Here is a 26560-nt window from a genome sequence, read left to right as displayed (position 1 = left end):
GGTCACTGAAGGGTTAACCCTGTGAGGAAGTACAGGCTCTTTCATAGCAACTTCACACTTAAGCCCTCACCAGTGGGAGGGATTCTGATTTCCCCAGTTCTTCCTTGTCAATACCTATAATTATCTAGCCTTTTGTGACAGTCACTCTAATGGTGATAAAGTGTGACCTCATTGTGATTTGCTGATGTGCACTTGGCCATTGGTTTATATTCATAGGAGAAATGTCATTTTGCTGTCTCCCCACTCTCACCCTGAGCTGAGGATTGAACCCAGGACCTTGTGCTTACTAGGCTCTACCACTGAGCTAGATCCCCAGCCCCCACTGGAGAAATGTCTATTCCGGCTTTTTGTCAATTAAAAAGCAGCTGATTCTCTCCCTACACAAAGGACATCCCTGAAAACACACACAAGTAATGGTATACAGACTGATCAGGTTGTATTATACATTTGGGAACTGTGTATGAGAGGATTTGGTGGGAGGAAAGGGATGGGGAAATAATGCAATCATATTATAATATCAAAAATGAAATATTTTTTAAAGTTAGTGATCTTTTTGTTATTTACTTAGAAGATTTCTTTCTGCAGTCTAGACATGTCTCTTATTTGTCAGGTATATGATTTGCAATTTTTCTCTCATCTGTCAATTGTCTTTTTAAACAACGCTTTCAGAATGCCTTGCCTGTTCATTGTGTAACCCAAAGCCCACATTTCCACATTTCCTTCTAAGACTTTGTAGTTTTATATTTACAGGTTTTTAATCCTTGGAGCCCGTCTTTGTACATGGTGTGAGATACACTCACTCTTTCGCCTGTGGCTATCTGTACATTCCTATACAATTTGATAGTGAAAGATCTTTTCCCAATTAAGCTATCCTTGAAGCTTTGTAGAGAACCAAGTGACTATAATAGAAAGAGGTCACTTCTGACCACTCAGGGATCTCCCACTGAGCCGTTCCTGTGATTTGCTGGCACCCCACAGTCTGGACTGTCAAAGCTTTGAAGTGAGTATTTGGTTTTTATTATAAAGGTCTCTTGCATTTCCATACACATTTTCTCTTAAAATCTTTTCATATAATATATTTTGGGCCTGCCTTTCCCTCCCCACTCTCTTCAGATTCTCTCTCCAGATCTCTACCCACCAAAGTTTATGCTCTCTTTCTATCTTCCTTTAGAAAAAAACCTACCAGTAAGTCAAAAAATGCCAAAAAGTTTGCACTTTTCAATGTACAAGTTCTGTGCTTTTTGTTAATTTTTTCTAAGTATTTTATTTTAATTGCACTATAAATGGAATGTTTTCTTTTTCATTATATGTTTTATTTTTAATTTTATTTTTTAATTTAATTTAATTTTTTAATTTTATTTTATGAGTGCTCTGCTGCCTATATATCTTCTGCCTGAAAAGGGCATCAGATTCCCCTACCGATGGTTGTGAGCCACAATGTGGTTGCTGGGCATTGAACTCATGACCTCTGGAAGAGCAGCTAGTGCTTTTTAACTGCTAAGCCATCTCACCAGCCCTGGAATGTTTTCTTAATTTTAACATTTGGGTTGTTCTCTACACAGGCATTAAAATATGATTTTCTATACATTAATTTTCCATCTTACAACTTTGCTGAACCTGTTTCTTTGTACTAAGTTAAAAAAAACCTTTCAGAATTTTCTAAGTATATGATCATAGCATAGGTAATTATTGCTGTATAATCTGGCTGCTTGTGTTTTCCTTATCTTTTCTAATTGCCCAGAACCAAATCTCCAGCACAACTCTGAACAGAAGTGGCAAAAATGTACATTCTTTTCTTGTTCCTGAGTCTAAGAGCAAAATTTTCAGTTTTTCATCAGTTATGTTAGCTACAGATTTTCTATAGATATGTGCTAGTGATTCAGTTACTTTGCTTGTGTCTTAGGTAGGGTTCCCATTGTTGTGAAGACACCGTGACCAAGGCAACCCTTATGAAGGGCATTTAATTGAGGCTAGTTTACAGGTTTAAGTTCAGTCCATTATCATCAAGACGGGAAGCATGGCAGCATCCAGGCAGGCATGGCATTTTCGTTCCAAAAGCTGCTAGAAAAAGATTGTCTCCCATGCATAAAAAAGTGTTTCTAAGTACACCTCACAGTGACACGCTTTCTCCAAGGCCACATCTATTTGTGCTCCTCCCTGGCCAAGCATTTACAAACCACCACACTGTTTGCATTATGAGTAGGAGCTGGATATTGCTGTCCTTTATTTTTATCTGTTAAGATGATCATCCTGTTTTTGTCCTTTATTCAAGAGGTGTATTACATAAATGAGTTCTTAGACAATTAGTCACTGTTGTCTGTCTGGGAGAATCTGGCTAGGTCATAATGGTTTTGTTTTGGATGTTGCTGTATTCAGTTTGCTAGTATTTTATAGAAGTCTTTTACATTTGCAATTTTTTAGTTTTTTGGTGTGTCTATATGTGATATATGTACAGGTAGATGTATACAAGTGTGCATATATGGAGGCTTGAGTGACATCAACCATCTGAGTCCTCAGTGACTCTATATCATATTTTTTAAGTTTCACTTTTTTATTTTAAAATATTTAATTGTATAGGTGTTTTGCCTACCTACATTTCTGTGTATCGTGTGTGTGTGTGTGTGTGTCCAAGGAAGTCATAAAAGGGTGTCAGATCCCCTGAAACTGGAGTTGCAGGTGGTTGTGATCTGTCATGAGCAAACCTCAGTTCTCTGGAGGGACAGCAGTGCTCTCAACTGCTGAGCCGTTTCTCCGGCTCCTTATTTTTATTCTTAATTATGTATCTCCATGTGTGTCTGTGTGTTGATATGTGCATGTGAATGCAGGTGCTTGTGAAAGCCAGCATCAGATCTGCTGGAGCTGGGGTTACAGGTTGATGTGGATGCTGGGAACCATGCTTCCGTCTTTAACAAGAGCAGTAAATGCTTTTTAAACCTGGTGCCAGCTCTCCAGCCACAACCCATCTTCTCCTCTGAGACAGCATTGCTCTCTGAACACACTGATTTAGCTAGACTGGCTGGGCAGTGAGTCTTGATCCTTCCTTGTACTGGGATTGCAGGAGTGTACCTGGACTCTTACACAGGTTCTGAGGGATCAAACCTAGGACCCCATGCTCACACAGCAAGTACTTTGCGGATTGTGCCATCTCTGAGCTTTGATTTTTTTTTTTTTAAATGGGATAACACTGACTTCACAGAATAAGTTGAGAATTGACTCCTCATTTATGTTTTGTAAGAATGTGTGAAAGACTGGCCTTGAATATGCTGGCTTCCTCAGCCCATGGTAGGTGGAGAAGAAAGCTTTCTGGAGAGATTTAGGATTCTGTTAAGGACTGTGAAAACTCTGGGTTTTTACTGCAGACTCATGGGTGCTGATGAAGACAGGATACTCCTGGGCTTTAGATGAAGGACAGTATCCTTTGCTGCTGCTGCTGCTGCTGCTGGTGGTGGTGGTGGTGGTGGTGGTGCTGTGTCAGCATCTTGAATTGCAGTTATCTGAGGGCGACCTGAAGAGTGAACGCCTGTGAATCCTAGAGAGAAATCCTGGGCCTAGAAAAGGGCCAGGAAGTATGTCTGCCTTTGTTATGGAGCCAGACAAAATGTCTTCTAAGATCACCTGCTATACAAAAATGCTTTTATAAACAGTCCATGAGACCCACAGAGTCTGGCCTCAGGCAGACTCCTTAGAGTCTCTCCCTGCCATTCCTCCTCATTCACACTTGATTTGTATATTGTAAACTTTGCTCTAGCTTTCCTAGCTTCAGATTCATTTGATATGAAAAGTCAGATGACTTCACCCCTGTAATTCCTTGAAGAAGCTGCCCGTACCCACCGCTCTTCTTCCTACTCAACTGCTTCTCCAGGCACTGATTCCAGCCTATAAATAACATTTTTATAACACTTCATTCTTCATTTCTCAGACGAAGGCAGCTGTGCTCTAGATACTGCTTGAGTTGTCCTCTGAAGATTCATGTGCAAGAAACTTGGTGCTGGGAAGTGGGGAACTTTTTAGAAGTGAGGCTTTGTAGGAGGTGGACAGGTCCTGGCATTGCTCTCCTCAGAAGGGGTTGATGCAGCTCTCATGGGCCTCTGACTAGTGTCCCAGCATAGTAGTTATCCCCATAACTGCAGCTCCTAAAAGGAACAGAGGTATCATCCCTGAAAATTCAAGGCCAGCCTGGTCCACGTAGTGACTTTCAGGTCAACTCAGGACACTTAGTGAGACATACCTAAGAGTGAGCATAGCTCCTGAGTTACTTTGGGTTTCTGTGTTGCCATCTGACTCTTCCTTCTGCATGCATGGCCACCAGAACACCAGAACACCATGAAGTGACCCAGTTAAGGAGCGCCCTGTTACCAATGGTTGGGGTCACTTGAGCATGGGTTCCTAACCTCCAATAGCTAAGAAGGCCTTTATAACAGGCATCTAGCTTCAGGTATTTTGTGTTAGCCACAGAAACAACAAAAACAAGGCATTGTGGGACTTAGCTTTGTCTGTTATCCTTAACATACCTGCCTGCTGTCTATTTTCTCATTTTTACAGAATAATCAAGGCACAGCATTAGTTATATATAAATGTAGCTCAATATTTAGATCTTGTATCATCATGGCTGAGCCTGGAAGAGCCAAAGTCAAACTGCAAGCCTCACTGCCCAAGGACAGATACATTCCTGGAATGTTGGGTGCTGTGGTTCTTGGGAAATAACAAGCCACATGGTTTTGCTCCCCTAAAGTTTGTTTGTGCTTAATTGGCAGAGGTGGAGTAGGGGACCCATCTTGATCTATTTGTATAAGCTGAAGAATACATTCTAGAAGTTCCTCCTTGTCAAACACCGGCAGAATGGTCCTCACAGCAGATCCGCACGTTCTATCAATGTTGAGGACCAGCCGGAACAGTCAGATCTTATTATCAACTCCCTGAAAAACCTTCAAGCCTTCAAACAGTTCTACAACATAGTGCAAAACAGAGGCAGCGGGATGTATGGACAAGTTTTCAAAAGGCTTGGTGTGAGGTTTCTGCCATCCAGATTCGCGGAGGACCACTCCACCATCAGCATGTGGTCAGTAAACATAGCTCCAAACAGCAGCGAGTTGGGGTCGGGCTTCTCCTTTTAAGACAATGGCTGGTGTGATAATGAGTTCTTTGGTCCTAAAAGTCTCTGCCACTACTGATCCTCCTCCATCAAATGGCACTGAGCGTCCATTTCTGCAGCCCTTCATTGCACATGGCTCGGATTGCATCAGCAACTCAACTAAGCTTTAATATGTCCAGAACTATACTTGTAGTCAATCTAAGTAAAAATTTGATTAAATTACAGAAATAAATCTTATTTAGCCTCCTGTATGCTTTCAAGGTTAAGCCTAAAGCATGTAACTAAAAACAAGCAAGGTTCATTTAGCTCAGATATACTTTTAAACTCATAAAAGCATCTGCTGAAGATGGTATTTAAACTGTTTAATGAAAAAATTTGGCATGACAGAAACCCCAGCTACTAGTAGTGACCTCAGGGTCTCCAACAAGATGATTGGGCACAACGACAACTCTACCTGGATTGTAGAAACACTAATCACTTGAAAGTGCCTTGCCTGCGGCCAGGACCCAGCCCAAACCATAGACAGGCAGGATAGTAGAGAGCTGATTGCCCCACTTTGCCCAGACAAAGTAAGATCAGTTCTCCATGTTCCTCCTACAAAGGAAAGCCTCACATCTTCTGGGTCTGGTGGCCAAAGACTGATGCTGCTCTGGTACCTTTGCCCTCAAAGCAAAGCCTTGGAGACCACTGGAGCCTAAAAAGACTGTCTAGGTGATAGACTAGTCTCTGTCATTTTCATTGATACATAGGCTGTATGGATCACACTTCTTCCTATAGTGTAGACTTTTCAGATCTCTGATGACACTGATGGCTAGACTGGCTTTGTCAATGACAGGCAACTAGCTCCTTCCACCAAGCAGCCGCTCTGTTAGCTCATTTCATATATAAAATGACCCCTGATGTTTTTCCTAGATCTACTAGGTCTCTTGTTACTCCTGCCCTCCCCAATTAGCAGGACCATGAGCCCGAAAGTTCCAAATGTAAGGTTTTCCTTTAAGATCCTAAACTTTATCTTCTGTCCCTAGTCTATATCTGTTCCAGCAGATTTCCACTTGGCTGACAGACACCGCCCAGTAGTCAGCTGCAGAATGTAAACTGCTGAGTTCTGAACTTGCTGAAAGCCAATGCAAACCAGTCCAGCCAATGTGATTGCTTACTGTCCCTTCAGCTAGGTCAGCTAACCAGCTGCAGTTCATCAGTGCACCATTGCCTGTTTCTCCTGAGAGTTTCTGACTAGTATTTCATTCTCCCTGGGCCCTGACAACAGTGCCCTAGTTTCAGCCAGAAGCAGTTGCATAAAGTACACATCACCCATTGTCCCCAACAGGCTAAAATGCTGTCAAAAGGAAATTCCTTGGCATAGAAAATGAAATAGCTACCTATAGTGTCAATTGGCAGACCAGGAAAGTAGGCCCAGATTTACCACCAGAGAGGTTCATTAACAAAGATAGTCCTGCAATATGATAGGAAACTTGACCTGCTTTATGCAGAACAAGGAGGTATTATATGACTTTAAGATAATTATTGTTTCTATACAAACTATTCAGAATTATAATCTGGCTGTACAAAAAAAAAACCCTCAACAACAACACACTTTGCAAAGGGGGCCTGAGATGAAATAAATGACTGGTACCCCACCCATTTCCAGCTCCCTCTGGGTAAGAACTCTGATGTCAGCCATCACAGCGTCTTTGAACCTTCTGTTTCTGCTAATTACTATTGGCTCTTACACCATTGATGCCTTGACTAAATGACAATTATTATCTGGGTACCACTAAGCTGGTGTTTATTAGATTCCAATATAAACAGGTACCAATCACAGAGTCAAGGATTTAACTCAGGATACAACAACTCAAAGGGGGATGATAAAGTTAAACGGTAAGCCTTACTTGCCCAGGGACAAATACATTTCTGGAATATTGGGCTCTATGGTTCTTGATAAATGCAAGTCACATGGTTTTGCTCCCCTAAACAAGTTTTTTTGCATCAAATGTGCTTGACTGGATGTGGGTGGGAGGGATGTAGGCAGGAAATACATCAACATGTATGCTTTTACCTGATTGGACCCAATATGAGGTCTTGCCTTTTTAAACCTCTGCAAAACGTGACTCATGACCACGTCCTGGAAACCTAGAGAAGGCCCTGGTCTGAGTCCATCATCCTATACAGTATTTAATTTAAGCTTGCTTAAAATCTGGCTCAACACTGTGGAACCCGTCTTTCTCCCGTGATTTTCAGGATTAATAAGCTGCACTGGATATGGAAGGAACAACGCATGGTCTTTATCATGATGTTGTTATGCTTTTTAGCGTTCACTGCCTACAACATTTTAAAACATCGCGAGTTAGGGGTTGGGGAAAATCCCCAGGCAGCTAGGAGCCCTTGCTGCTTTTACAGAGGGATCGGAGTTCAGTTCCTAGCATCCATACTGGATCCTGCCCTGTCTCCCAACGCCCAGGGCTAGCTCTGCTCTGTACTGCTGCCCCTCAGCTCTGCTTACAGCAACTGTTTTCCTGGGGTCTACTTCATCCTCTTAGGAGGTCCCCCTTTCTTTTGACAATGTTTAATTCTTTTTCTGGGATCTGACACTTCTCCGTTTACATATCCAGTTTTGCTGAAGCATGTCTTGGTTTTTAAACAGGGCACAGAATAGACACTCCGACACACCACGTGTCAGAGGAATGCCCTCGGCCTTGACATAGTCAGCAGGATCAGACTGTGTAGGTGGAAAATAGTTTTCTGCAGAGCTTCTGAATACATTTGCTTCACTTTCCATTAGCTTCCAACATCAGAACTCTGACTCTTGGTACTTTGGTTAAAACTGTCCCTCTCCTCAGAGCGTTGTAGGGTCTTTTGTTTGTGTCTAATGTCACAGTAATGCACTTTGACTTGATCAGATTTTATCTGCTTCCTGGGGCATTTGGTAGGTTCCTTTAGACTAGAGATTTCAGTTCTGGGACTTTATTTATCTATTCTGTGGTTACACACACACCCTGTCCACATTTTCTGTTCTCTTTGTCAGGGGTCCTGCTATTCCAAGGACCTCCTGAACTTCACTTCTCTCCCTCTGGTCATACAATCATTTCTTTACTCTGCTTTCTTGAAAGTTTCCTTGACTTTCTTTGCCCACATTACCAGTGTATACTCAAATTCTGGTCTAAATCTTAAATCCCAGGAAATGTTTCCACTATCCGTCCCTGTTCCTTCAGCACAGCATTACTTGCATCTCTGTGGGCATAGTCCCCGCTTGTCTGGGCTGCTCAGCTTTATGTTTTCCTTAAGTGCCAATCCCCAAAACTACATAGACAACCCTTGGATCTCCACACTCAAGCCATCGAACCCGCACACTAAATAAAATGTAATAAAACATTTTAAAAACCTTTTGGGAAAGTTCTCTAAAGGACATATGGAGAACAATTGAAGCTTTTGATCATGGAAACCTTGCAGCACACAGTAGGGAAACAATAAGGCAGCACAGCCTGAGCACACACTACCCAGCTCTAATAACAACCTCATCCATCAGTGTTCCAGAAGGGATACTGGCTCCTCCTTCTCTTAAAAAGTGTGCTGTAGGGCTGTAGACATGGTGCAGTGGTTTAGAGCACCTGCCTCTCTTTTAGAGAAACTGAGTTCAGTCCCCAGGTTGAATGGTTCACAACTGATTATAAATCTAGCTCTCAGGGATCTGACCTTTTTTTGGCTCCCAAGGTCACCTGCACCCTTATGACATACATGTACATTTAAAACCAAATCTTCTATGGTAGAAAAGACTTCATACACTGCATTACTTTCACCTGCAAATACCTACATAAAATTTCTAATTGTCCAGAATATTCTTTTTATTTTGATTTATATAAAATACAATATCCCTAAAATAACTCCTCAATATCATCTAATCCTGGTCCATATTTAAATTTTCCAGACTATCTGAATAATAGCTTCTCATAAAAGGTTTGAATAAAGAACAAAAACTTAGTGCATTTGACTCATTTATCTTCTAGGTTTCTTGTTTACTTGCTGTGCATATGAGTGTGTGTGTGTGTGTGTGTGTGTGTGTGTGTGTGTGTGTGTGTGTGTGTGTAGGTAGGTAGGTAGGTCAGAGGATAACCTCTGTGTTAGTGTTGTCTCTCAGGTACTTTATACCTTCTGAGATAGAGAGTCCCTTACTAACCTGGAGCTTTGCCACGCAGGCTAGGTTGATTGGCCAGCGAACTTTAGTGATCTGCGTGCTTTTGCCTCCCATCTCACAAGCACTGAAATTATAGGAATGCTCCACAATGTCTCCGGCTTTTTACATGAGTTCTGGGGGATTGAACTCAGGTCCCCATGCTTGCAAAACAAGTAAGTATTTTACCAACAGAGCCAACTCCCTAATCCACTAAGTCTCTTCTAATTCACAAAGAAAGCCTCATTCTATAAATTGTTATCCAAAACGGTATGCTTACAAAATGAAGGCAAATCTGACTTCTTTCAAAATTCAAAATTGTAAGTGCTCTGGGGCACAGGTATATATTGGCCCAACACTTCAGTTGGTGAGTTAAGAATCAGCTAGTCTACTATGAAGGTATCTTTCTGCTTTATTTACTGATGCAGCCAATGAGTCTTTAGAGACATTGGTCTCTAGATCCATGCGTGCTTAATGGCCTCCCTGTGCCGTGCTACAAAAAGGAATGATGGTGTTAGATGTGTGCATTCAGTAATAACATATGCACTAGGCATCATCTTAGAAATGCTTTCAAGTAATTTACTTCACTTATGCTAGCGGACAGCGTCAGGGTCTTCTGGACTGGTAGCTAAAAGCACAACACCCAACACTTTCAGCTATTCATCTGCTCCCATATCCCTCCTGTTCAGAAATGTTTCTTTCAGTCCTACTCAAGAAATTTTCCCTCCTCTTCTACGTCTTTTTTCTTTTCTCTCCATACTAAACTACTATGGGCTGAGTGGCTGCCATGTGCCAGATGGATTACAAACTTCATCCCACAGAATCCCCACCATCTCACAGAGGTGACGCCCCAGAGAATCTAAGGAACAGCTCCAGGCCACTGGGCTCTGAAAGCCAGACTCTTGCCAGTGCCTCACTCTCTGGAAACCAAACAAACAGAACACTGACCATCATATCAGATAATAGAAGTAAAAGTCAATGGCAAGAGGTCCATGACATATCACAGCTAAGTACCTGCTCCATGAAATCCACCACAGACGTAGAGCTTCCCATCCACGGCACCCGCGCTGGTGGAATTAGTTCGCAGTGAGAGGAGGGGACTTGGCATAGGCGGGCCTTCTCGCCAGAAGTCCCCATCGGGGTTGTAGATCTCAACCACATCAAGGCATTTCCGAACTTGTCCCTTGTCTCGGCCCACACAGCCAATTCCACCTAAGAGAGTGAAGCACAGAAATGGAGTGTTTGGGAGCAGAAGTCTCACATTAATTTCTTTAGAAATTAACGAAGTGGAGGCAGGAGGACATGGTGGCACATGCCTTTAATCCCAGTCCTGGGGAGGTAAAGGGTGGCAAGATCTCTGTGAACTCAAGGCTAGCCTTGTCAGCAGAGCAAGTTCCAGGTCAGCCAGGGCTACATCTCAAAACACTTTCTCCAAACAAGAAGTTAACAGAGTGGAAGGGGCTTATACATGTAAATAAAGAGAAATTAAGGCAGGCATCTCATGGGCTACTTCAGATGAAAACAGGGAGCAGATGGAATATGTACAGAATTAGGACTTTGAAGTCCAATTGTATAAGAATTTCTAAGCCACTGTGATCAGAAACATCATGATGTCTGGGTATGATTGATTTGTATTTATTCTCTTCTGCTGTGGTGATTTAAATAAGATGCACCTAATAGTTTTGAGTTTTTGAACACTTGGTCCCCAGTTGGTGGTGTAGTTGCACGAAGCTTAGAAGGTATGACCTTGCTGGGGGAAAACACGTCACTGAGGACTGGGTTATCACTAGGGGTGGGCTTTGAGAGTTTAAAGACCTGTACCATTCCCATTTTGCTCTCAGCTTCTTGTTTGTAGTTCAAGATGTGAGCTTTTAGTTTGCTGTTCCAGCTGCCTTGCCAGCCTGCTGTCTATCTATGGTAATGGACTCTTTATCTCTCTGGAATAGTAATCCAAAATAAACCCCTCCTTTTACACATACAGTGGTTTAGCCATGGTGTTTTATCATGAAAATAGAAAATTAACTAAATAAACCTCCCAAGCCCCAAGACAAAAGGTTTTAAATATGAGAGTCATGGTTCCTGACCTGCAGGGCAGCTCCCAAGACTGGGGCAGATTCCCTAGAGGAAGGGACAGTCTTGTATTTGCAATGGCTCTCACTGTTCTCATTCCATCCAGACCCACTGCTGATCTGTGCATGCCATGGAAGGACTGTAAAGTATTGGACTTGGCTACTCCAGCCCTCTGGGAGGATGGTCCTAGAAGGGCTACTCCATACATGGGGTGACACTGCTTTATATCATCAGCGGGGTATACTGTTTAGCACATATAGAAAACCTTTATTATAGACTCCACTCGTGAGAAGTCGTTCACGGGGTCTCCTTGCCTTTCTTTTTCACTGTTACTTAGATTCTGCCCCTCACTGAGTCAGTCAGACAGATCTTCATCATAACCTGCTGTGTCATCCCCTTCTCTGATCCTGCCTACAGCACCTCCCATGGATCCTCCTCATCATGTCTGGAATGAATGAGTATGAAATGTCCCTTCCCCATGCTTTCCCTGGCACTCTTTCTGCTCTGTATTCTATGCCTGTCCAGCTTTGGGCTCTGTAAGCTCACAAAAGGCAAAGGTCGCACGTTCTTGATTGAGCCTGCCATACACTACTTAATGAATTCAAGGGGGAATGGGAGCTGCAAACTTCACTTAAGAATGGGTCTAAAGCCAGGTTTTGCAGGCAAAAAAGAAAAAAAAAAGATTGGAAGGGTTCTCCCACCTCTTTACTAATGTCACTTGGCCAATTCTTTCAGGAGGAACCTAGAGACTGAGGTATCAACACAGGAGGTGCTCAGTCGCCCTTCTCTCTTGTCTGCCTTGAGAAGTAATTTAGTCTACTTTGAAACTGTGTTTTGAAGGAAGGACTATATTGGCCTCAGCACAGCTCTTGTGTTCATGGGCAGGGCCACTTTCGGTGTGGCTCTGTGGTAGTGGAAAATGGAACTTGCCAAAAACTCGTGAGAAGAGGGTTTGCATGTGGCAGCAGAGCCCTGCAAGGTACGAAGATGGTGAGTCCCTCCTCTGAGAGGTAGGACAGTGCATTAGGGCAGCTTGTGTTGCAACCAGGTTAGAGCAGGGAGTGAAGCAAAAAGTCTAGACAGCAAGCACTAGGAGTCAGGCTGCGGCAGCAGAGCGCCAGACCTCGATTCTAAGTCAGAAATCCCACATCAAGTCCCCTCGCAGAGGTTGCCCCAGTGTGACCCAAGCAGAGTGGTTATCTGTCTTCACTGTCAGAGATAATGAGAGTTCTTGTCACCTTTGTGCTGCTACCGAGTGTATTTAATTACTACATTCGAAACTAACCTTGTGACACGTGCCTGTTCTCACTGGTGAACAGACAGTTCACATGCTCTGCCCCACCCCCAGGCAAGCCCAGCTTACTGTGTGCTCTTGTTTCTGTCCTGGTCCCTGAAGCCTGGACTCAGTCTCTGTGTCACCGAGTGTAATTCTATCTCAACCACAGTCCATTCGCAGCAGGCTTAATGAGCTTAGACTGAAGATGAATCTTGATTAGATAAATAATCAGATAAAGGCCTGATCTTTATTAATAAGTCAGTTCTAGCTCTACAACCACAGCCTTTTGATGAGGGGAAGCCTCGGGTGGGATCTGCATAGCTGCAGAATGTCAGCAAGTCGGTTCAGTGGCTTTAATTTATGTGCTACCAAAATCTCTGAGCATGACTTTCCCTCACTCAAAACCAAGCAAATAAATGGAGATTACCTTTATAGGTCATGCACAAATGTACCACACATGCAAATTACGTGCCTAGATTATTTAGCAGTGGGAGGGAAAAGACAATTACAACTCAATACTCTCTTCATTTTATTCCTACAAAGATGAAGACTGCCTCTTCCAATGTTTGGCTTTGATAGATTTTTTTTTTCATTTCTGGGGATGTGTGGGAGATACTTTGTCCTCCCACAGAGAGCCACAGCTGGGTGAAGGCACAGGGACTTACCATCTAGTTGCCCATGAATCTCATGCACACCCTTCCCCTTCAGGCCTGCCTCAAGGTGGCAGGCTTATTCTACTTTGATCTGGGCTTGATTCTAAGCAGGAGAGGGATTTCACTAACAGTTCAGGCAAACTCCCAGAGTTACTTGCATTGCTAAAGCAGACTTGACAGTGTGGAATGACTGCAGGTGGTGGTGAGGCATGCCTTGGTGAAAGCGGGTGGACTTTTAGAAACAGATCCTGGTTCACATTCTTGTGTCACTAATTGGTAGCCAAATGAAGTTGATTGATTTAATTCTTCTAAGCCTCATTCATTCTCACCTGTTACTAAGAATGATAACACCAATCTTATAAAATGTGGCAAGGATCAAACAACTTAGATAATAACAAAGAAAGGGAGAAAGCCAGGACCTCCAGGCATTCATGGGTATCACCAAGGGAACTTTCTTTTACATAGTTTCTCTTGTGGATGGCATCATGACACACATGCAGCTGGAACTCCCATGACTACTTTCTTTCGTATTTGAAAGCCACTGAGCTGACTTTCATGTATGTGGAGTTTTACATACACCAGTGTTTTTTTAATTGTTGAGATTTCCCCTAAATTGAATTATTATGTACAACTGAATTGCTGAATTGTTGCTTGCTTACCAATGTAGAGTCAAAGAAATTTCTTTTGAATCTAGGTAGCGGGAATCATGTCAAAAGTCATCGATAAACTGTGGTAGTGCATGCCCTTAATCTCAGAACTTGGGAAACTGTGGCAGGAGGACTGCCATGAATTTCAGCCTAGCCTGGGATATGGAGTAAGTCTGAGGGCATCAGGCAGCTCTCATTTACCTGGCCATAGCATTCGAGCTGTAAGTGGAGAAAAGGTGACCCATCTCTCTGAGCCGCCAGGCTTCCTTCTGACTCATGATGAACTGAGCCTCTGCCTACGAATGGGAGACTTATTGCAATTTGCTTCCCTCTCACGCAGGTTGTCAGCTCTCCAATTTCCCCCATAGATACTTTAGAATTCGGGGTTTCAATCTTAAAGCCATTAAAAAACATCAGCTTGTCAGTTTTTAGAGCTGAACACAAGAGCTCTTGGTTATTTTCAGTTAAAAAGTTCTTATCTGCCTCTTACCAAATCCTGGATAATATATTTGAGGCACTGTGAGCAAACAGCACTCCTTGGGTTCAGAGATCTTGGGTTGATGGTTCCCACATATTTTTCACCAGACTGAGAAAGATTTTAGTTGATAACTGAGCAGAATACCACAACCCAGCACCCAAACCCAAAACCCTCAGGGGAAAAAAGCAGAAAGAGAAGCCCAAGTTTCTACAAGTCTGGTTTTGGAAAGAAAATTCCACAAAATTGTTTTGTGCCTTGCAAGTAAAAATGCAGGGGCATTCAGATAGTTCTAAAATGACGCAATCAAGAAACAACTCAGAAAGCCCTGGAACGGAGCTGCTGGTGCCATTTAAGCTGCAGTTGGAAGTCTTATCCCATCAGACTGTGAGCAAGCTTAGGCTGCCCATCCAGTCAGCATGGGCAGCAGTGTTTCTGTCTACACCAGGGCTTTTCAGACCCTGAGCTCAGTCTTCCCACACTGTGCCAGTATGTACTACAGGGCCTCCAAAGGTATGAGGGTTGAGTTCTTAAGTGAGAACAGCTCAGGGTGAGGCAGGGACAGTGACTCTGAGAAAGTTTAGAAGATAACCAGTAAAGACCACAACCATCCCAAATGAATGAAATCATTGTCCTCCATATCTCCCTAAGTCACCAGTTCTGTAGACTGTACCCACTTCCATATCAATTCTTTTCTCTGAAGGAGCACATAGCTCTGGATAATTCAGGTCCTGCCCTTCTGACATCTCTGGCTTTCTTTTCTCTCCTGCTCAACAGTTCCCCGTATAGTCAAGATCTTTCTCTCTGACTTTCTCAAGCAGTGCTCTCTGGCATCACCTTCCAAGCTTGCTATTTCTCTCTCTCTTTCTCTCTCTCTCTCTCTCTCTCTCTCTCTCTCTCTCTCTCTCTCTCTCTCTCCCTCCCTCTCTCTCTCTCTCTCTCTCTCTCTCCCTCTCTGTCTTTCTGTCTTTCTCTCTCTTCTTATTGCACACCAGCTGACCAAAGTCTGCACACCAGACAAGCTCACTTTGAGTCTTAGCTAGGTCTGGTGGCACATATCTATAATTCCAGGACTCCTACAGGGAAGTGGGAGGCAGAGACAGAAGAATGCCTGCAATTTAATAAGCCATCTAGCTTAAAGTGTGCAATGCAACAAAAGAAACAAGGAAGATCTTAACTCAAAGAAAAAAGCAAGAGCCAACTCCTGAAAGTTGTCTTCCACATGTGTGCAGCAATACACACACACACACACACACACACACACACACACACGCACGCACACACACTCATACACACACACACTTACTAAAAATACTAAAACTAGAATCCTACCCTCATGGATTTTGAATTTATTATTTTTAATGTACTTATTTTGTTTTCTGTATATGAATACCTGTACCCCATAGGTACACAAGCACCTGCAGAAGTCAGCAGAGGGCATCAAATCTACTGGAACTGGCATTACAGAGGGTTGTGAGCTACCATATAAGGAAGAACAGATGACGAAGGACAGAAGTAAGAAATCACACATTAGGTCAAACTAAATGAAGAAGACAACGTGCTTTAGTCAAAAATGACAGGGTGTATTTTTGTTGCTGTTGTTATTGTTTTCTTTTAAGGAAGGATCTGACTTTGTAGTCCTGGTCTCTTTATTTGCACCAGGCTAGCTTTGAGTTCCAGTGATCTGCCTGCTCCTACCCCTCAAGTACTGGGGTGACCAGTATGGCTGGCCTTCTGTGTGCATGACATAAATGGCATATTAGACAACTTTAAGGTTTTTGTTTTGTTTTCAACAGATTTTCCCTGTTGTCAGCTTTTTAAGATTTTGTTATCTCTTTAGATACAGGGAGACAAAGAGCTGAGATGCCACCATCTTAGGATCATTCTGGCCTGTTCTCAGTAGTCTATTCTTCACTGCTCCCTGCTGAAGCTTCCTAACATTCTGACTTCAGAACCAGAAACATTTATAAAAGATTTGTCTTTATTTTTATTTATGCATATGTGTGTTTTTATGTTTGTGTTGTCAGAAGAGTGCATCAGAGTCTCTGGGGCCAGAGTTAAAAGCAGTCTGTGACTTGACTGAAGTGGGTGATAGGAACTAAACTGTAGTGTTCTAAATCATTTTCAGCCCTCAAAACCATTTCTTCTGTGACCTTTTAGGGCGTTAGCAATAGCATACACTGTAGCTAAAGTTGCAATCGAGTGGCCACATGCAAGGTCTGGACTTCTTAGTACTTAGAAGATGGAAAAGGGTTAACATGGTTTTTATGCTTAGTTGGAAACACTTTGTGACTATGTACAAGCAACAGTGAACCATTCACCCCAGCTGAGAGGTTCTTGGCCACTGAAACACTCATGCAGGGTTTTCTCAGAGCAAGGAGGCACTGAGGATAACCTATTTGACTCTCTGACCACAATAAAGCACGTGTTTCCCTATTCAGCATGAGGGTTAAGGGATTCCGTTTTAAATAATGAAAACTCGTGCAAATCAGAGTGGAACCAAGCATGTGGTTGGATCACTTGTCTGGGCACTTAGACCAAATAATGAAATGCTCGGAGCTAGCTATGAATAGACATACTGCATTCATCCTGGTTTCTTCTATACCAGCCCAGGGCTGGCTAATACAGCACAGGGCTAGTAAATACTCTGAGCAATGCCACCTATAGGGGCAGTCTCACAATGTCTGTGTTCCTAAAGTCCAATCCTATGCTTCTTCACTCTAGAACTGCCTGGCAACTCCCTGCCACCAGGCTCTCAGCTCCTTTCAGACTGTCTGACCGGTATCAACCAAGGGTAGAAGCCAGTAACTTACTTAAGCACAACCTGGGTAATTCACATTACAGTTGTATTTAAAAAATAAATGTAAAAATAAAATGTAAAAAAAAAAGGACAAAGTCTTGTTACTATGAACCTTGGTACTCTCATAAAATAATTCACCACTAAAGAGCTCTTTTGGGTGCATTTACAGTACATGGACCTTTTATGTAACTGTTCCCTTCATTACTCTTTAATGGTATTCAAGCTGAGCCACTAAGATGATACTGTTATATTCTCAGCAAGGCAACAATGGTTTGCAGTATTAGCAGGGTGGGAAGACTTGACATTGGCTGTCCCCCTCCACAAGAAAATTGAAAGCCTCTATTTAAAAAATTACCCTGAGACCTCTACTGTAGCTTTTAAAAAGCAGAACTTCACATGAAGAAAGAATAGGGTAGAATACAGAAATGTAAAAATTGATTCGGCAAACAGATGTTCACCAACTATTTACCACATAAAGCAAGTACTTAGGTCAGAGACAAGGAGATAAACGATACGTTCCTTCCCCTGTGTAAGTGACAGGAACAGTATAAAGGCAGGGCAGCCATGTGCACTGGAGAACCAGTGGTTCATCTGACCCAAGCCAGAAGAGAGGCAGGGGAACAGGCTCACAGGGACATGTGTCCTGGAGGCGTTCCTGGGGTTTCAGGATGCATGGTGGGCAGGGCTACTTTGTGTGCACTGAAGGCGTCTGTAGGTGGGTTCTACTCACTTTCTACACTCTGTGACATTAACGTGGACTGTGTACTCAATTTTACGTTTCATAGTACATACTTGATGAAAATGCAAAACATACATATGACTATGTGCCTTCATATCAGGAGCAAGCATATATTATTCAAAAGCATAATTAACAGTGCAAGTTATTTAAAAGTACCTTTTTTTTTTCTTTACTTTACCCACCATGTGCTTCTATCCAGAGAAAACCCCAAGGCATCTTAGTAGAAGCTCATGACTAGGTTTTCTTTTTTTTTTTTCCTTAGAGAAAATTTCTATTAACATTTTGATCATGTTTATTCTCTTTCAACTTCTCTCAGATCCTCCACATCTCACTAACCACCAAACTTTATGCTCTCTCTTTCAAAAACAAACTAGAAACACAAAGGCAAACATCAGAACAAAAAAAAAATCAAAAGACCAGAAAGACTAAAAATATGTAAAACCCAAGAGAAACTAAACAAAACGTTCATAAACAAACAAACACGTTATTTGTGTTGGCCAACTATCTGGCAGGGCATAGGGCCTGCCCAAGAGTGTGGTTGATACACTTAATGATCTATTAAAGTGAGCTTTCTCCATGCAAATTAAACTGTTTTCTGCTTCAAAATTAAGGCATCTTAAAATACACAGTTTCAGGGAGTACCCTTATTTGCTCTTTTCTGGGAGGGTCTCAGTGGTTTCATCTGGCACAGAGCACCATCACTACCACACTTCCCAAAACACAGGCATGAGGAAACCCTTAAGAAGTCAACATGAAGACCAGGCAGTTTCGGCATCTGCATGGCTGTTCAGCATACCTATTCTCATGAGGTTCATACAGAGTATTTACATTAGTTTATGCTTTCTAAGAAAACAAAACACACTGATCATAGCATACTGCAGCTGATAAAATACACAGGAGCCGCACAAGCTGGCCAAATCTTTATCTTTATATTGAGAGAGTAATCTAGAGAGGACAGACCAAAATCTCAAACCCTAGGCCACTCCAGCCAAAAGACCAGACAGAAAAGAGAAACTAAGGAAGAAAACATCCATTCAACAAAAACAAACCAAGAAATTGGCACCTTGACCTATAATTACTCCAAATCCAGATTTCTAAATGTCAGCATAAGAACATAATCAAAAACAGCCAGGGCAGTATGTTGCCACTAGAGCTTAGCATTCCACTTCAGCAAGCCATGAACATTCTAGACCAGACGAGCACAGGAAACAGCCTTGAAAACAACTTTATAAACATGACAAAAATCCTTCAGGGGGAAATAAATAAATCTCTTAAAGAAATCAAGGAAAAAAAATCAAAAGACTGAATGAAATTAATAAATCCTTTAAAGAATGTCAAAAATGCCAAGAAAACAGACAGTTGAAGGAAATGATCAAAACTCCTTAAGACCTTAAAATAAATACAGAATGAATAAAGAAAACAAAAACTGAGAGAATTCTGGAATTGGAAATTCTAGGTAAGAAAACAGGAACTACAGAAGAAAACATCACCAACATAAAATAGGACATGGAAGAGAGAGTTTCAGGTGTTAAAGACACAATAGAAGAAATAGATGCACCGGTCAAATAAAATACTAAATCTAAAAAATTCTGGACACAAAACACCCAGGAAATCACGTGTCTTCCTGACCAAACCTAAAAATAATAGGAATAGGAGAAAATCTCCAGCTCAAAGATCCATAAAATATTTTTAACAAAATCACAGAACAAAAATGTCCTAATCTAAAGAAGGACATAACTGTAAATGCACAAGAAACTTACAAAACACCAAGTTGATTGAACCAGAAATGAAAGTCCCCTGCCTCATAATGATCAAAATGTTAAATTCACAGAACAAAGAAAAAATATTAAGAGCTGCAAGAGAAAATAGCCAAATGACATATAAAGGCAAACCTATTAAAATTACAGCCAATTTCTAAATGAAGACTCTAAAAGCCAGAAAGGTTTAGCCAGATACAAGACTGACTTTAAGAGACCACAGATGCCAGCACAGACTACTATACCCAGCAAACTTTCAAATATCATAGGTGGAGAAAACAAGATATTCCATAATAAAGTTATAAAGTTAAATTTAAACAATATGTATCCATAAATCTAGCCCTTCAGAAGGTACTGTAAGAAAAATTCTAACCCAAGAATGCTAACTACACCCACAAAAACACAGGCAATAAATAATCTCACACCAGAAAACCCAAAGAAGTACAACACACACACACACACACACAGACACACACACACACACACACACACACACACACACACACACTACTTCCACCTTCACCAGCAAAATAGCAAAAATTAGTAACCATTAATCATGGATGTTTCTCAATATAAAGTCCCCAATAAAAAGACTCAACCTAACAGAGTGTATGTTAAAACAAGATCCATCTTTCTGCTCCATATAAGAAACACACCTCAACATCAAAGCAAAAGGTTGGAAAAAGATTTTCTAAGAAGGCAATCTATAAATTGTCAGGAAATATATCTACGTGAAGTAATACACTTGACCCATGTCTAGTTCAACATCATCCAAGAAGCTCTTTTCATCTAAATTCAGTGTCTGTGAAACAGTTTTCAAAAGCAACCATGTCCTCAGTTAAGAAACGGCAGCAAATTTTAATAGAAGCTCTAATTCATTGGTTTTTACAACTGAAACCAAACCTCCAGTGCTGGGGTAAAGATTAGCACTCTGCTGTTGAATGCTTTTGTCTTCAGTGCCTGCAGCAAGAGCATATTCTGCATGCCTTTCTAGTGCTGCCAATGGAAAAACCAGTGTGAGCCATACAGAGCAATGGATAGTGCAAATGTGCAGCATGGCGTCAGCACAAAGTCATAGTAGAGGAGATGAAGAAGCAGAGAAGGTGCAGTTGACAAATGCCTTAGCACAGTAATGTCCTCTCGGGTGGTTGGTTATACAGAGGTGTCTGGGCTGATCGTTACCAGGGCTCTAGAACACGATGGACCTCTTGCTACAAGTGATATTAATCATTATAGCCATCACTTACCACACAATTATTATTCAGCACTTGATACAATACACTCTCAGGTGTCAAAGCCAAATTACTTTATAATATGTATTTTAAAAAAACAGTAAGCAGGGTGACCTGGACACAGAAAGACACATGCAATTTATTCTCTCTTAATTTTGGATTTTGGCTCTTCATCTTTATGGGTGAGCAGATAATGTGGAGTAACCATATAAAGCAAGCAACTGAAAAAGGTCCCAACACCATGGGAAGTGGAGGAGTTCAAGGAAGAGTTTAGTAGAACTCGAGGGAGAGTATAGTAGAACACAGATTCTGTGAGGGGGAGAATGAAAAGGGGGAGGCTAAGAAGGAAGGGGGAGAAAAAAATACAGAGAGTTGGGAGGGTAGAAGTATTTTTAAAAAGCCATGAGATGATAAAAGCATATTATCTCATATTCACTTTAAATACATATGATATAATGATTCCCCCAAGAGCCATAGACTATCTAACAACCAACCCCACCCCAGTGCCAAGCACTAGAAACCTCCCTTTGACGTCAGGGGAGTGCAAGAGACTATTGCTTTGGTTGTCGTCCTTGGCTGCCTCAGGATTTGTTACTGAAGATGCCATATACTTAGGATGCAGGTTTGGGAAGAATAGAGCTCGAACTGACTTCGAAGCCACCTCCCTGAGGACCAGATCTTGGAATCTGAAGCTGCTATGCCAGCTTCCAAGAGAGAAAAGCAATCAGTTGTCCTATCCCACTGTGATATTTACAAACCATGGCAACCATGCTAATATATCCCCGGAGGTCTAATCGTGTCACTCACTGGCCAGGAAGTCAGACTTCCAGGTCATTGCCTAGCACACAGACAGATCACAAAAAGTAAGTATGGGTCTGTGTGCCAATCCAGTGATAGAAACCCAAAACTCTGTTTCACAGCATTTTGGAACACTGATAGAGGTGTGTGAACTCATGGCCTGGTTTCATGTACAGTCTGTAGAGATACATAGCTGTCTGCAGTGTGATCTTCTGTATGCTGTGCAGTGGGACAGGCATGAAGGATGATGATACAGGAAGCAGCAGCAGTGGCAAGGACTGAGGACTGGGGTGTGGTTAGTGGAAGAACGTCTGCCTGGTGCTAAGCAAGGCCTTAGGTTCCATGCCCAGCATTAAAGAGAAAACCAAAGGCACTTTCTTAGCAATGAAAATGAGAAGAAGAATCAGCCAGGTGTGGTTACCTTTGGCCTCTTAGTTCAGGGGTCAAAGAATAGTCACATGACTCAACAGCAATGGACATTACTCGCTGCCTGTCCACAGAGAACTAAGCAAACAAAGGAGACACAGGAGCGCTCTCCCTACTGAGCCCATGGGTGAGCCTGCATGGTTTCTCCACTGATTATCAGGGGGAAAAGCTCTGGGAACTCTCAGGGCACAGGGATTTTGGTGCAGTCTGAGACCAGATTGGTCCAGCCTCCACCTGAGCCTAGAGACACAGATAGAGCAGGAAAACTGCCATCAGTACTCTCAAGCTACCTGCAGAAAACTGAACACCCAGAGGAGACACAGGAGCACTCTCTCTACAAAGCCATGGGTGAGCCCGCACTGTCTCTCCACTAATTATCTGGAGAGAGACCTCCAGGAACTCTCAGCGCTCAGGTATCATGTGACTGCTTGTGTCTGTACCCTTCAGGCCTCCATCTGCACCCAGAGCTAGAGTCAGCCCATTATCATCAAAACTCACAGCCTTCACATAAAGAGCTGAAAACCCAGGACCAATCTCCCTCTGGAGCCCATGGCTCACAGACACACAGGAGAGACAAGCTCCATTCAGAAAAAACAAAACAATTAACATCAAAGATAAGAGAATGGCAAGAGACAAGCACAAGAATCTAAGCAACAGAAACCAAGACAACCTAGCAACATCAGAACCCAGCTCTCCCACCACAGCAAGCAGTATATACCTCAACACTCCAGAAAAGCAAAATTTAAACTTAAAATTGTGCCCCATGCTGATGATAGAAGGCCCTGAGAAGCAAATGAATAACTCCCTACAAGTATAGGAAAACACAGAGGGGGAAAAGTACAAGTCTTTAGAGAAACACAGGAAAACACAAGCAAACAGATGAAGGAATTAAACAAAAACATCCAGGATCTAAAAACAAAAATGGAAACAATAAAGAAAGCACTAAGAGAGATAACCCTGGAAATAGAAAACCTAGGAAAGAGATCAGAAGTCATAAATGCAAGCATCACCAACAGAATATGATAGATGGAAGAGAAAATCTCAGGGGCAGAAGATAAGACAGAAAGCATTTATATAACAGTCAAAGAAACTGTAAAAATTGAAACGTTCCTAACCAAAATATCCAGAAAATACAGGTAACAAGAAGAAAGGCAATCCTAAGGATAAGTGTAGAAGACAGCAAAGACTCCCAACTAGAAGGCCTAGTAAATATCTTCAACAAAATTATAGAATAAAACTTCCTTAACCTAAAGAGATAAACATGAACATACAAGAAACCTACAGAACTCCAAATAAATTGGAACAGAAAAGAAATTCTTCCCAAAATAATAATAGTCAAAACACCAAATGCTCAAAACAAAAAAAGAATACTAAAGCAGTAAGGAAAAAAGAACAAGTAACACATAAAGGCAGACTGAACAAATTAAACCAGCCTTCTTAACAGAAACTATGAAAGCTAGAAAATCCTGGACAGATGTCATACAGACCCTAAGAGAACATAAATGCCAGCCCAGGTTACTATATCCAGAAAAACTCTCAGTTACTATAGCTGAACAAACCAAGATATTCCAGGACAAAAGCAAATTTACACAATATTTGTCCACAAATCCAGCCCTACAAAGGATAATAGATGGATAATTCCAACACATGGAGGGAAACTACACCCTAGGAAGCAAGAAAATAATCCTATTGCAACAAAACCAAAAGAAGAAAGGCACACAAAAATCATTCTACCTCTAACAACAAAAATAACAGGAAACAACAGTCCCTATTCCTGAATATCTCTTAACATCAATGGACTCAATTCCCCAATAAAAAGACACAGACTATCAGACTGGAAACGTAAACAGGATCCAGCCTTTTGCTGCATACAGGAAACCCCAGTGACAAAGACAGGCACTACCTCCGAGTAAAAGGCTGAAGAAAAAACTTTCCAAGAAAATGGTCCCATAAACAAGCTGGAGTCGCCATCCTAATATTGAATAGAATAGATTTTCAACCAAAAGTCATTAAAAAAAGATATGGAAGAACACTTTTTACTCAACAAAAGAAAGTTTATCAAGATGAACTCTCAAACCTGAACATCAATGCTCCAAATATAAGGGCACCACATTATTAAAAAAAAAAAAACTTACTAAAGCTCAAAGCATATATTATACCACATACAATATATAATGTGTGACAATAATAGTGGGAGACTTTAACACCGCACTCTAATCAATGGACAGATCATTGAGGCAGAACCTGAACAGACAACAGTAAAAATAACAGAAGTTATGAAGCAAATAGGTTTGACAGATGTCTATAGAAAATTTCATCTTAAAACAAAAGAATATACATTCTTCTCAGCACCTCATGGAACCTTCTCCAAAATTTACAATATAGCAGGTCACAAAACAGGCCTGAACAGACACAAAAATATTAAAATAATCCCATGCATCCTATCAGATCACCACGGACTAAGGCCGGTCTTCAATAACAACAAAAGCAATAAAAAGCCCACATACAGATGGAAATTGAACAATGATCTACTCAAGGATACCTTGGTCAAGGAAGAAATAAAGAACATATCAAAGACTTTTTAGAATGTAATGAAAATAGAGTCACAACATAGCCAAAATTATGGGACACATGGAAGCAGTGCTGAGAGGAAAACTCGTAGCTCTGAGCACATCCAAAAAGAAACTGGAGAGAGCATACACTAACAACTTGATAGAACATCTGAAAGCTCTAGAACAAAAAGAAGCAGAAACACACAAGAGGAGTAGACAGCAATAAATAATCAAACTCAAAGCTGAAATTAGCCAAGTAAAAATAAAGAAAACTATACCAAGAATCAACATAACAAGGAGCTGGGTCTTTGAGAAAATCAACAAAATTTTCTTGATAAGATTTTCTTGATATTCTAAGATAAACCCTTAGACAGACTAATGAGACGGCACAGAAAGAGTATTCAAATTAACAAAGTCAGAAATGAAAGAGGAGACATACAAATAGAAAATGAGGAAATTCAAGAAGTCATCAGATCCTACTACAAAAGCCTATACTCAACAAAAATGGAAAATATAGAAAAAAATGGACAATTTTCTAGACAGACACCAGGTACCAAAGTTAAATCAGGATCAAATAAACCAACTAAACAGCCCCATAACCCCTAAAGAAATAGAAGTATGCATCAAAAGCCTCCAAAAAAAAAGGAAAGAAAGAAAGGAAGGAAGGAAGGAAGGAAGGGAGGGAGAGAGAGAGAGAGAGAGAGAGAGAGAGAGAGAGAGAGAGAGAGAGAGAGAGAAGAGAGAGAGAAAGAAAGAAAGAAAGAAAGAAAGAAAGAAAGAAAGAAAGAAAGAAAGAAAGAGCCAGGACCATATGGGTTCAGTGCTAATTCTATTAGAACTTCATAAAAGACCTAATACCAACACTCTCAAAACTGTTCCACAAAATAGAAACAGAGGGAAGACTATCCAATTCATCCCTTGAAGCCACAATTACTCTTATTCCTAAACCACACAAAGACCCTACAATGAAAGAGAACTTCAGACCAATTTCCCTCATGAACATTGATGCAAAAACACTCAATAATATTATTGCAAAGCGAATCCAAGAGCACATCAAAACAATCATTCACTGTGAAAAAGTAGGCTTTGTTCCAGGGATGCAAGGATGGTTCAATGCATGGGAAACTATCAATGTAATCCAGTATGTAAACAAACTCAAAGGAAAAAAAAACACATGGTCATCTCTTTAGATGCTGAGAAAGCATTTGACAAAATTCAACACCCCTTCATGCTAAAAGTCTTGAAAAGATCAAGAATTCAAGGCCCATACTTAAACATAATAAAAACAATATGTAGCAAACCAATAGCCAACATCGAACTAAATGGTGAGAAATTTGAAGCAATCCCACCAAAATCAGAGACTAGCAAGGCTGCCTACTCTCTCTCTACCTATTCAATGTCATACTGGAAGTGCTAGCCAGAGCAATCAAACAGCGAAAAAGGTCAAAGGGATACAAATTGGAAAGAAAGAAGTCAAAATATCACTATTTGTAGAGGATATGATAGTATTCTTAAGTGATCTCAAAAATTCCACCAGAGAACTTCTACAGCTGATAAACAACTTCAGAAAAGTGGCTGAATAGAAAATTAACTTGAACAAATCAGTAGCCTTCCTCTACTCAAAGGATAAACAGGCTGAGAGAGAAATTAGAGAATCTACACCCTTTACAATAGTCACAAAGAATATAAAATACCTTTGTGTGAACCTAACCAAGCAAGTAAAGATCTGTATGACAAGAACATCGAGTCTTTGAAGAAAAAACTTGAAGAAGCTCTCAGAAGGTGGAAAGATCTCCCATGCTCATGGATTGGAAGGATAAACATTATAAAAATGACCATCTTGCCTAATTCAATCTACAGGTTCAATACAATCCTCAT

The 26560-nt window shown here is 41.3% G+C and overlaps 1 protein-coding gene across 2 annotated transcripts in view; it reads right to left on the bottom strand.

Annotated features, from left to right (window-relative positions):
• The window catches only part of KBTBD12 (kelch repeat and BTB domain containing 12), a 70086-nt gene that overhangs the window by 17700 nt on the left and 25826 nt on the right, over nt 1-26560 (bottom strand). For both annotated transcript variants that reach the window (XM_080915048.1, XM_080915049.1), the window contains exon 5: nt 10272-10469. In XM_080915048.1, coding sequence (XP_080771174.1) covers nt 10272-10469 — 198 coding nt within the window. The remainder of the gene's footprint in view (nt 1-10271; nt 10470-26560) is intronic.

The sequence above is a fragment of the Micromys minutus genome (genome assembly GCF_963924665.1).
Source record: "Micromys minutus genome assembly, chromosome: 3".
Classification (NCBI taxonomy): Eukaryota; Metazoa; Chordata; class Mammalia; order Rodentia; family Muridae; genus Micromys; species Micromys minutus.
This window is presented reverse-complemented; position numbering and strand designations above follow the sequence as displayed.